This window comes from Lagopus leucura, unplaced genomic scaffold (genome assembly GCF_019238085.1).
Source record: "Lagopus leucura isolate 7727_CA_CO unplaced genomic scaffold, USGS_WTPT01 Super-Scaffold_739, whole genome shotgun sequence".
Taxonomy (NCBI): domain Eukaryota; kingdom Metazoa; phylum Chordata; class Aves; order Galliformes; family Phasianidae; genus Lagopus; species Lagopus leucura.
Window position 1 is genome coordinate 21,173,063 of NW_024962255.1, and position 12,249 is coordinate 21,185,311.

General features: G+C 36.1%; 1 protein-coding gene across 5 annotated transcripts in view; it reads right to left on the reverse strand.

Moving 5' to 3' along the window:
* Positions 1–389: 389 nt before the first annotated feature.
* ADGRA1 (adhesion G protein-coupled receptor A1) overlaps positions 390–12,249 on the reverse strand; it is a 255,495-nt gene continuing 243,635 nt past the window's right edge. For all 5 annotated transcript variants that reach the window (XM_042862742.1, XM_042862741.1, XM_042862744.1 and 2 more), the window contains 2 exons: positions 7,299–7,394; positions 390–4,142 (listed from right to left, as the gene is read on the reverse strand). In XM_042862742.1, coding sequence (XP_042718676.1) covers positions 2,921–4,142; positions 7,299–7,394 — 1,318 coding nt within the window. In that variant the 3' untranslated portion in view covers positions 390–2,920. The remainder of the gene's footprint in view (positions 4,143–7,298; positions 7,395–12,249) is intronic.

Genomic DNA, 12,249 nt, shown 5'->3' on the forward strand with positions numbered 1-12,249 from the left:
AAAAAAAAGTCAAAAGCACAAAAAGCATTTTGGTCAAATTTGATGTTACAAAACATTTTTATATTTATTTAATATCATGTTCTCCTACTCTGTAGTTATACCATATATTTTCTGAAAAAATAATATGCAAACAGATTATTGCATAACACATTTCTTCCAAATTAGCCCAGAAATAGTCACTAAATTAATTTTTTAACACATAAGAAAGGTGTTTTAATATTTTATGTTCGAATTCCAGAGGGTTTTATCACACAAGATATTCTGTGGAAAGCAGCACCTATTTACCCTTTTGTAAGCCATTATGAAGACTGAACAAGCCTCTCAGATGAAATAACAGAGGTGATTAAAACATGAGCTGAATAGAGGAGCTCACTGAGTAGGTTCTTGCAGAGTGAGTACGTCACTTGGCTCTGTGTGTGTGTGTGTGTGTGTGTGTGTGTGTGTGTGTCTGTGTGTGTGTATAACATTTTGCATAATGGTCTACAGACTCTCTAGGATTTTGCTAGTACAGAATATACATATACATAGTGCTGAGACACAGAGAAGTGGTATTTCACATTATGTCTATGCTTGCTTAGGGCTCACTGTCTATGTGAAATGAGTAAAAGTAAGATGAAAAAGTAATTACTGAGCAGAAAATATTTCGTTATGCAAACAAAGAAAAATACTGTATTTTAGTTTAGAGACAGTCCAAGCATATACAGCATATACATAATAAAGCTCAGGCATTTCTTTTTTTGTTGTTGTTTTGTATTAGCTAAAGAAGCAGTCATGAAGCTATTGTCTATTGGCTTAAAATTAGACAACCACCTAGTGCATTCTTCTTGCTCACCTTTTAAAAATACACAATCTGAGATGGATACATTGCACTGCTGGAGTTTACAATATATATTTCAAATTTACAAAAATACAGAAAAACAAGATTTCTTGCACTCAGATACTGAGCATTAACCCTTTGAGTACTAATTCCCACCTGCAACACTGCAGAACACATTCATCTGACTTACATGTTTTTAGAACATTCTAACAATTATAATTGTCATCTTTATGTACACTATTAGGAAATGCATTCCTACATACTAAAAAAAAAAAGGTATAGACTAATAAACTCAAAATTTAATCAAACAAACAAACAAACAAAAAAAAAAAACCACAAAAAAAACAACCCACGAATAAGTGGAAGTACATGGAGATTTCTGCAAAATATGCACAGAGAATCACAGACTGATGACCTTTCTAGAGATTTTTCTATTTCCTCTCTGCAGCAATATAACAATTACGTAAGCCTGTGCTAAGACATGAGAGCAAACTTTCTCTTGTGGCCATACAGAATTGTGCTTTTTCTCTTATTTATGGGTACACTGCTCACTTTTAACTGTAGACATTTCTCTCTCAGCTCTATGCTCCTATTCACTTCATGCGGTTCATTATCATTCTGCACCATTCCTATCTGAAAAAAGCCATTTTATTTCATATAAGGATCATTATGATGTAGTTCTGTACTGTGAGTTGATGCTTTGTGTCCAGATGTTCACGGAAACATGAAAAAAATTTCTTGTCATAGGAAGCCTTGTTAAGCATTGTTAATAGAGAGTGTTACTGACCCTGGGATGCCCTACAATTAAGCAGAAATCATGAACATAAAGAAGTTCACTGAAGGTCAAATTTGCATTAAAGAATGAAGACAATCTGAAATTTGCTAGGAGAGGAGACAGATTTTCAGAAAGGAAGAGGTGAAATTAGAAAGGTGTGGTTTTGGTGTATGATTGAACCTTCTCTTTCCTGGCAACTCTGGACTACATTGAGCATGTAACTAAATAGACAACATCATATTTACAGTCTCTGAATTAGAATAAGCTATTTTTAAGAAAATAACTGTAGTCCTCAAAGAGTTAATGATAAAACTGCTCTACCTTAACAGATGTGGAAAGGTTATTGGGGAACAGCTTACAGATTTGTTCAAAAGGCATACTTTACAAAGGAGTGTAAAACTTGTTGAGACAGTTGCTATTACACCGCACAGTGTCACGTACTATGAGTAGTGCATGCTCTGTAAAGACATTAGAGTGGACCCTTATCAAAGCTATCATATAACCTTATACGAAGGATTGTGCCACTTAAACTAGTGCAGAGTGATTTTTTTTCCTGTAGATTTATAATGCTCTAGATTAATATCAATAGGGTTTTTCACAGCCTTGTACAACACTTTTTTTTGTTCTTTTTTTAAACACATGTAACACTATAAAACAGCAAATGGTATATCCTGACATATGTCATGCAAAATACAACCAATACAGCACCATAGATGTAACAGAGACATTACCTAGCACTTCTCTCCAACAAGAAAAAGGACATAACAGAGACTGTACATTACACGACTTTACAGGCCATATGCTACAGAAGATTGTTAGAGGCAGTATCACTTTTGTACTTCTAAAAAGCTGTAATTTTATAAAATCCTGTTTATTGTTTCTACCATAGTCACTTCTGATTAAAATCCATGGCACAGTAATAATATTTTGCTACAAAAATAAATAAGTAAAAGTTTAAGATGCTGATATGCTTATAAAAGTCGTTTGAAATTACTACAGAACAAAAGTGAGAATAATGAATGACAACAATGTATTTCTAAATAAATGTTCTGTGCAACAAAAGGATATTGCCTCTCTTATTCAGTTGTCTACACTTTATCTTCTAATTATCTTTCAGAATTATTTTTATAACTTTCTTTTAAAAATAACTTCACTTCCAAAACTCACAATCTCTCTTTTTTATACTCTCATTACGAAAATGGAAATAAAGATGGAAAGGCTGTACAATTTGCTGATGAACTACACGACTATGTCATCTTATTTAGGTTTGAATAAAAGCAAATTTAATGATGTTTAGGTGGAGAAAAGACATTATGATGGCCCATGAACTACACAGTAGTTTCATTTTTCCAAGGGCCTGTTTTGATATTTCCTGTACTATCTGAGCTGTATATCATGGCTTCGTGCACGTTTCCCTTGAGAATCCCATTATGATTTGTTGTATTAAATGGCAATGACTGTGTCCGTGGATGCATTTCAAAATGAGCTGGATGGTGCACAGTGTCACTTTCTGACATTTTAGTACAACTATATATGACAGTACTTGCATCGCTACTTTCGGGCTGGTTGACAGTAGGATATGGATCGCTTTTCGAGCAGCAGGCCCGTCTGTGACCCGACTGGCTATCATGTGTACTGTGGGGGCTGTCTGTATGTGAGCTGTGGATGCTGCCATCAATACTTGAAGGAATATGGTAGGCGTATTCTCTTTCACCTGCTGATCTATGCCGACTGAAATAACGTGGCTTAGTTCTGCTTTTCAGACATCTATGAATGTGCATATTGGGTCTGAAGCTTCCCTCGTTGTGGACATGAATGTGAGCTTCATCATCAAGTAGCTGGTCACAGTGCATTTTTGCACAACATGGTGTCACGGGAGAAAGGCAGTTAACGTGATTTTGAGCCGCTTGGAGGTTAGTGAGTTTGCAGTGGCTAGCAGCTGGATGATTAAACACAGCTGATTTATTGGGACATGGTGATTCCTGAAGACAAGATGCATGAACTTGAGTGTCCCCATTGACGTTGACTTTTGGGCGCACATTAACTTGGACAGAATAGGTGTTTCTCCTAGATGGACAACAGGACCACCAGCAATGCCATACGTCATCTCGCTTTGCACAGTGATGGATAAGGATGAAAAGCCCCAAGGTCACACAGAAGGCTCCATATAGACAGCTAAATATCATATCCAAGAAATGACCTTGAGATACTGCAAGCGCTCCAAAGGTCCAAGTGGCAGTAAACAGGAACAAAGTGAATGCTGCAGCTCGAAGCTGAGCCTTAAATGAATGCTCATTTTCCAGTAAGGAAGAAGAAATCATGGAGCAGGCTGCCTGGGGAACGGACGCAGCGTCTGTCATGTGACCATGGCCCACTTCAGTACTTGGCATTCTCTGCGGATCTTCTGTCCTTTCCTTTAACTCGTATTTGCGTTCAGGATGGCGCTTCAGTTGAATGTAGGTGCAGAGAAAATAAATACAGGTAACTAGCACAATGAATGCTACTGGCCCATAAAAAGCACCAAGACTAGGCTCCCATGCCATCCAGCAACTGGAAACAACAAAAAGAGAGACAGTAAAGAACATACTGTAGGTCAAGTTAGATGTGCAGGACAACATACCAACATACGGAAGTGAAACTGAGCTTTCTTGCTGACATAGATGGCCTGACAATACCTTAGAAGTTTGGATAGGTTTCTCTGGAGTTAAAGTGTATCTTTAATATCAATTAAACCATGACAACTTTCCTATTTTTCAATAGAATAAAACATCTACTACAATTCAGAGCATATTAAAGATGAAAATTTCCAAGAAATATAGATCCATTTAGAATCTAGAATTCTACTGAAATTTGAGACATTTATGTCAACACTTTCTCCCCTGTTAAAAATGTCGGCTCTAATACTTCCATTAAAAAGCAAATGAAGCATACTTTATACAATCTGTGCAAGCAAAGGAAATTTTCAGATTTCAGTGGTTTGTACCGATTAACACTGGTGTAGATTCTCAAGCTTAAAGATTGTTCTTAAGGAATTTTCTTGTTGCTAAAGTAGAGAACAGCTGGAGTAACAGGAGAAGATTGAAAAAAGTTCTAGTTGCAGTCTCCACAGTGAGCAGGCCCAGGAGTTATATGACATTTCTGGGTTCACAACAGTTTCTAAAATTCCTGGAAGTTGATTTACATCAACTTGAATGCTATTAGAAAAATTCAGGTCTCTTTGTGATGCACTGCTAGCATAATATTATATAAGATTATTATTTGCTAGGGTTTAAATAATACAACCATAACTGTTTCAGGGTAGCTTAAAGTAGTTCACAGGCCAGTATAAGCTGAACAAGTCTCAGTCAGCTGCATAATTTAGCAGCAGTCTAACAAGACTTTCCTGATGGTGAGAGATTTAGTAATATAAAAGTTATAGAAGAAAACACTTCTGGCTGTTGAAATCCCAGATGGATCCTCAGAGAATTTGGGTTTGAGGCGGGGCAAGTATAAATATTTGTCTAGCTTTTACCCTTTGTGATCTGCTTTTAGCCATTGTTACAGACTGTTATGGGTTTTTATATACTAAATAGTGCATATATTGCTAGAAAGAGAAGTTGCTTTCCTGAACTGCTGGACTACAAGAAGAAGCAATGAGTTTAAACCTCAGAAAAATAAATAAATCAATAAATAAATAAGTAAATAAGATTTTCAAAAAGTTTCCTAGCTAGGATAATTAGGATAATAAGCTATTGGAATAAAGTGTGGTATATACCTTACTGGAGTGTTTAAAATACTGCAGATAAATAATTGTCAGGAATGGTTTGAATACAGTTAATTTTCCAGAGGGTCAGACGGACAGATAGGTGATCTATCATGATCCATTCCAGCCCTAAGAGTGGTACTGTGAGACACTTCATATCCATTTAGGCATCAGTGATTAGTTGCAGTCCCTCCAATATAGTGAGGAACCTTCTGATATCACATTCCTGTCAAGCCAGGAATCATCTACTATTGTTCTAAAAATGGCAGAATGAATTTATCCCCCAGGCTGAGAACCTCTCAGCTAAAGAAGATGCAGTCCCAATGGATGTTCACTATGAGAAGCTGTGGCGTAAATGCTTATATACATGTATATATTTTAAATCTAAACATTAAACAAAAACGTACATCCATTTATTAATGAACTTAGAAACACTTCAGAGAGCATATATTTTGCTGCCAGACATGCATATGAAAAGTTTCCAGAAATACATCTTTGAAAAGATAGGTAAGTTATCACTTATATTTAATTGAATAAGGACAGAGCACAAAGCTATGTGAATGTACTTGAAGTACATTTGAATGCTGCATATTTGATGCAAAGTGGAAAATGGAATGCTCCCCAGTGGAACACTCTCTTGGGGTGTTCTTACTTCAAGTGAAATCTCATTGTGGATCACTTCAAAAATCAATTACGTTAGAAGAAAGAAGTTCGAGTTTGCACATCTACATTTTTTCTGTGCTAATACTATTAAAAATGAGAAAGGCATAAAACAAACAGTCTGTTGAATTAGATGGTTTTTTACTCAGTTTTAAAAGCATCCTTCATCTGTGCCTTGTTTTCAGTAGACTATGTTACCAGGCATTGATAGGCTATTGTTAGTATGATTAGGGAAGTATAACCTCTGACTGTGCCAAATCATCAGTGTCTTTTAATATACTGTTGATTATAAGTGATTGGATAATTTGATAAATTTTAATAAATATATGAATGTGAATTGGGTCCTAGGCAGGGGAAACAGTCACTATGTGTACTAATTAATTACCAGAATTTAAAATTTAATTACCAGTAAAATACTTCTAAGAAGCCAAATGCTCAGTTACAAGTCATTCTGTTTCAGTTTCCATTTTTCTCATCCAGAACATAACTAGTTTCAAATGCATTACGGTAGATGTTCTAAGCAGTAACTAAGAGTAACATCCTCCAGAGAACTAGCAACAAGGTGCTGGCAGTCTAGTAATATCACCATTAGTGCATCAGTCATTGTCTTGTTGATCACTTACATAGAATGCATTTATCTTTACAGTCTGATTCACTTTCTGCCATGATTTTATGGAGAGGCTTATTGCAGTTCATTGATATATCATGTTTCATGCCAAGAATTAATAACAACATGATGCCTGAACAGCTTGTGGAAGTATACTGAACACTAATATGCTGGTAGATCAGATTGCTATCTCGCCATTGAAAGACATTGTGACTGGAAAATTTCCATACAGCACGAATAAAAAATTATTGGTTTTCAAGAGAAGAAAAAGGGAATTTTTACTTGTCCTTTTTTGAAGTAACTATTTAAAACCAACTTCAAATAACTTACCTGGAAAATATCAATTCAAGGTAGATAATTAAATACTTTTAATTCATTAAGGTAATTAATGGCCCCATTAAATATGCCACCCATTAGTCAATTTTTAATATCCTCTCACTTATTGAGGCATAAATGATAAGCGATTCTATAAATGAGAAGTGATTCTATTGACCACAATGGAATCAAACTGGTGGAAGTGAAGCAGCAAGCCCCAGATTAAGTTATTGCTTTCATAGCTATTAACCCATAAAATTTCATATTAAATACAATCCCAAGTGGCATGTCTGTATACTTTATGATGTCAGTATTACATTTATCAGCATAAGAATAAAAAAATATTTTCCTTAAAGGTTTTATGATAATATCTTGTACTTACTATGGTGCATTGCCTTCAATCCCATAATTATTGATATTGGTTGCTGCTGTAATCCCACATATAATGAAAGGAACACCACCACTAATCAGATAAAATCTGTTGAGAGATAAAATGTGATATTTTAATTTTCCTGCCTTGTACCTGAGTAGTTCTATTTAAACAGTCATTATTTTCTGAAGCTTTTTGATATTGACTGAAATTCCTAAACCCGGAAAAGGAAAAATGAAGCATTGTCTCAATAAGCACTGTACTTAAAGAACTGTACAAAAAGAACAGCTTAACATTTAATAGTTAAGAGGATCCACTTTTCAAAATCTGTTGACTGATTGGTAAATCCTTAGAAAGTGTAGTTACTTATGCAGTCATATGAAGAACAATTCCTTGTCTAAAAAAAAAAACCAAATTCCAAATACAAATATTTATTCACTTATCTGTGTATTTGTATTCAAAACTTATTAAAGTGTTATGTATTAAGATAATCAGACAACTGTCTACAGTTTAGCCTGAGAATTTTCCCAATGAAATACAATGAATGAAATAGAGTTGAGCTCAGAAGAGGGAAGGGACAATCCCCTGTGCAAATAAATAAATGAATAAAGATTTTCTGAACAGAGGAATAATCTAGAGCAATTAGGAGGGTTAAATATTACTTTGCACATATCACACTCTTTTTCACTCATTAAATATCCAGCCTTACAAATGCATTAAAAGGTGAGGGCCTACAACAATTCAGCAAAATATCATAAATATCTAAGAAGAATGTTAATCAAAGCATTAATATTTCTTTAAGGACTTGTATCTGAAGACTGCAAGCATACAGTTTCATATCCCTTTAACCAGCTGAATACCACTGAACTCCTTGGCAGCAGAACTCACCCCAGTGTATCATCATTAGGTTACACTGAAGTCCCAGGGGATGTCTCACTGAAACTGGCATCCTGCATTTCTATATTAAAATGCAGCATTACATACCGTCATCATATTTTCCATTTACATAAGCAAGGCACAGAATTATTCATGGAGCACAGCACTTGTACCACTGTGGTCTCTGAGGTGAGAGCACCGGCCCCTGGCACATGTGATGCTAAAGCTCTGAGCATGCTGCTCAGAGACAACAGGAAAAATGTTTCACTGTACCTAGAAGCTCAGCTGGTTCTCTGAACATCCCCACTTATTTTCTCTTTCAACCTATGCACTTCTCTTGGTGGACAAAATTTGCTTCTTTTCAAGGCACTTGTCTGTTGCAGGAAATATTAGGCAAGGACATAAACACTTCCCAGTCACTGCTGCTATATTGTACAAAAGGACTAAGAGCTTGATGACATATGGACACATGCTCTCCAGAATCTGGCCAAGAGTTTTCTAAAATGCAATACAAAATCCAGGAAATTTGAGTCCTTGCAAGGTAGGATCTTCACAGAAATAGAGACATAGTAAGCTTGGCCATTTTGCGTAAAACCCAGTGTTAAAAATTTCTTAACTTCTTGCCACCATCTCATTGTGAAGCAAAATTTGAAGCTAAGCTTCAGAAAATGTCACTTTAACATTTTCAGTCAACCGTTGTCCTTATGATCCAAGCTGCAAACAGAGCAGAGAAAATCATGCTCCACATTCATCAAAAAGCCTTTCAGTTTCTATAACTTCAAAGTCATTAAATATATACGTTTTCTTCAAACTTGGCTTATTCTGTAGAGCTCAACAAATTCCAATGAACAAGCTGCATCCTTGCAAAACCCATTCATTCAATGATTGCGAGTATCTTCTGACTTGAGCATATTGAATAAGATAGCCTAACAGCTTATTATTATTTTTAACAAAGACATGCTCAATGACATTTTTTGAAACTTCAGGAAATGACTAGGGTAAGCAATGAGGCATAGAAACTTTAATTCCAATTTGTCTAAGAAATAGTAATGAGCAGTAAAATAGTATAGAATCAAGTATAGGAAACTGTACTTCAAACCCATCTGAAGTGATTACACCATAGAATTTACCTACAATGCAATCTATAATTTCATTTTTTGCAGTACAGCCACTTTCTACAAATTGGATACATACATTTTAATCACATCCTTATCTAAAGTCTCAAAGAAGCCTGTATTGGGGAGTTAGATAACCTCCTTCATAGCTCACACTTTCAGCAGCCTGCTGTACACGATAACAGTAGCATCAGATGTTCTGGAAGCACTTAGCTAAACAGTGTTTCAGAAACAAGGCAAACTCTAGCCAAATTTCTGTCTTGTCTCGCAGTTAAGAGAAAGAAAATACATTCTAGAAATGACACAAGGTGAAGTCAAATGGTTTCAGAGCACCTAAGGTAATCCTGCTCTGATATCCAGCACAGCACACTACCTGCCCTGTTCCATTGGGGGGGAAAAAAAAAAAAAAAAAAAAAAAAGTAACATAGAACACAGAGATGACAGTGTGTACAAATGATTCTTTGTTGGTGGATCTGTGATTCCTGAAGGGTGAAAGGAAAAAAAAAAATAATAAAGGAGAAGTAAAAAAGAGGAATGGCATTAAAATAGATCAAACAGATAACGAAAGAGAATTTAAGGGTAGGGGTGCAAAGTCTAGTCCATTTGTGTGAGCTCATGGATACCCTAGACAGTATATAAAGGAGAAAAGATCATAATAAAAAGTTACCGAAGAAGAGAAACATAGAATCATAGAATCATAGAATCATAGAATCACCAAGGTTGGAAAAGACCTAAAAGATCATCCAGTCCAACCATTCACCTATTACCAATAGCTCCCACTAACCCATGTCCCTCAACACAACATCCAGTCTTTCCTTGAACACCCCCAGGGTCAGTGTTAGTTGTGTGGAAGTATACTTAAAATAAAGAAATCTAGACCAAAACAAATTCGATCTAACTAATGCAGTCATTAGTTTTTCCTGATTTTATCTTTTATACCCAGATGAGAGGATTAGTGAAGTAAAATTGATAGGGTATGACTAAAAAGTGAAGGAAATATAGACACTAAGTAGCTAGAGATCATACTTGTAGGAAACCTTTTACCTAAGAGTAACAAAGTACTTTACAACAATAATTAATTTAGCTTCCTGGCCCCATGTGTAGCCAATAAACATTTTCCCTGTTGCACAGATGAGAAAACAAGCAAGGAGACATCAAGTGATCATCAAGGTCATGCAGAAAGCCTGTTTCAGAGGCAGACTTCTTAATTCTCATCGTATGTTTAAACACAAAGTTCTTCTATATTACTCTAAATGAAGGGATCAGGCAAATCATGGCATACAGGACTTTGTCTCCAAGCCCAAGAAACTGGGTTTGCTTCTCCAGAGATTCATGCAGGAGCAAGAATTAAGCTCTTATCCCAATACTCTTGAAGCCTTGCCAGTGAATATTTGCCTGGTTACAAAGCCTACAAGCCTGATTAGTGGAGAATGAGCCTGTGTACACTGTTCCCTCTGCAATCCTAGCATTAACATCCCCTGGTATTTCATACAGAGCTGACTGAACAATACATTGAGCAAATATTCCAGATCTGTTGAAGTGGCCCATGTTGAGGACTGCAGATGGAGATACAATGAGATCTACTGCTGTTGCTGCAGGTGTAATGGATAATGTTCCTGTTAAGTAATGCTCATTCAAAAATAATATAATAAGCAGTACACTAAAGATGAAACTTGTAGATGTAACTTCCCAAAAAGAATTTCATTTTCTTATTTTGAAAAAAAAAAAAAAAAAAAGAAAGAAAAAAAAAGAAAATAAATCTTTTTCCAATTCTATTTGCGTAACTTACATTTACTTACTAACTTACATTTCCCTCTCATGACTCTTGGTTTAAAAGCTTTAAAGATCTACAGCCTTTGGTGCAGTATGCAGATTTTGTCTTCCAATTGCCTTTTCTGATTTTTGTATACCATACAAAAATATTTCAAATGAACCCTATCCAAGCCCTGGTTCCACACCTGTGGCTTATTGACATGAGCTGTGGGACTTAGGAGATCATTTTCTTATTTTTCTTATTAAGCCAGTTGGCTGTCTTCTCCACAAAAGAATACGCAGTAACTCGGGACTCATCAGCTTGTGTTACTCTTCTACCACTCAAGAAAAGTGAAGAGTGATACTCAGGCTACCAGTAACAAAATACTGTAGGCAGCAGCAGGAAGACGGGCTGGTTGGAGAAGCCTGCTTTGACTGACTGTTATAATGGAGCCAGTGAACACAGAGGATTTGGCTGTAATTGAGATAGCCATGTGCACAGATCTTTAAAGACTGGTAAACAACGAGGAGAAAATTAAAGTTTTTTTACAACTAAAAATTGATCTTGACAAGCAGTTTATTTATATAATATTTTAGCATTGTTTTACAGGCAAGATTGTGGGGTGATTTGGGGCTTTGAAGTTACTGCCAAGCTGCTGTTTCAATAGCCTTAGGGAATAGTTTTAAAAATTTGTATATTTTTGTTTCAGGCCACCCGGAGATGTCCTGAGGATTCCTAGCAGGCTTTCGCATCAGTGTACATTTATTACTGATGCTCATTCTATCACATCTTTGCTAATGTTGTTATTCGAGCTAATTAGATTAAAGCTTCTCTGGTAGGCTTCTGTGTGCTGCACTTGAACCTCTCAACTGCAATGTGGGCAACACCTAAGGCCTGAAAACCAGGCTGTGCAGGCACACACAGATGGTCTGCAGTAATTTGTGAGGGGAGGAACCAATCTCAATGAACAGGAGAGGGAGGGAACCCCTAAGTTCTGCTGCAGCCGCCTTAGACCAATAAGTACCATACTTTTCATTACATGCAGTGACATAAACCCCCCAAAATCCTCAACACAAACAGACACTGCTTGGGGTGATGTCTCACTTATGACATCACAGCTTACTATTTTCCAGCTTCTTTTCAAAAAGCTCCTGTAAGGCAAACTCTACTACAAAATACTGGGAGCTACAGAGCCAATCAGATAGAAACAGGATAATGT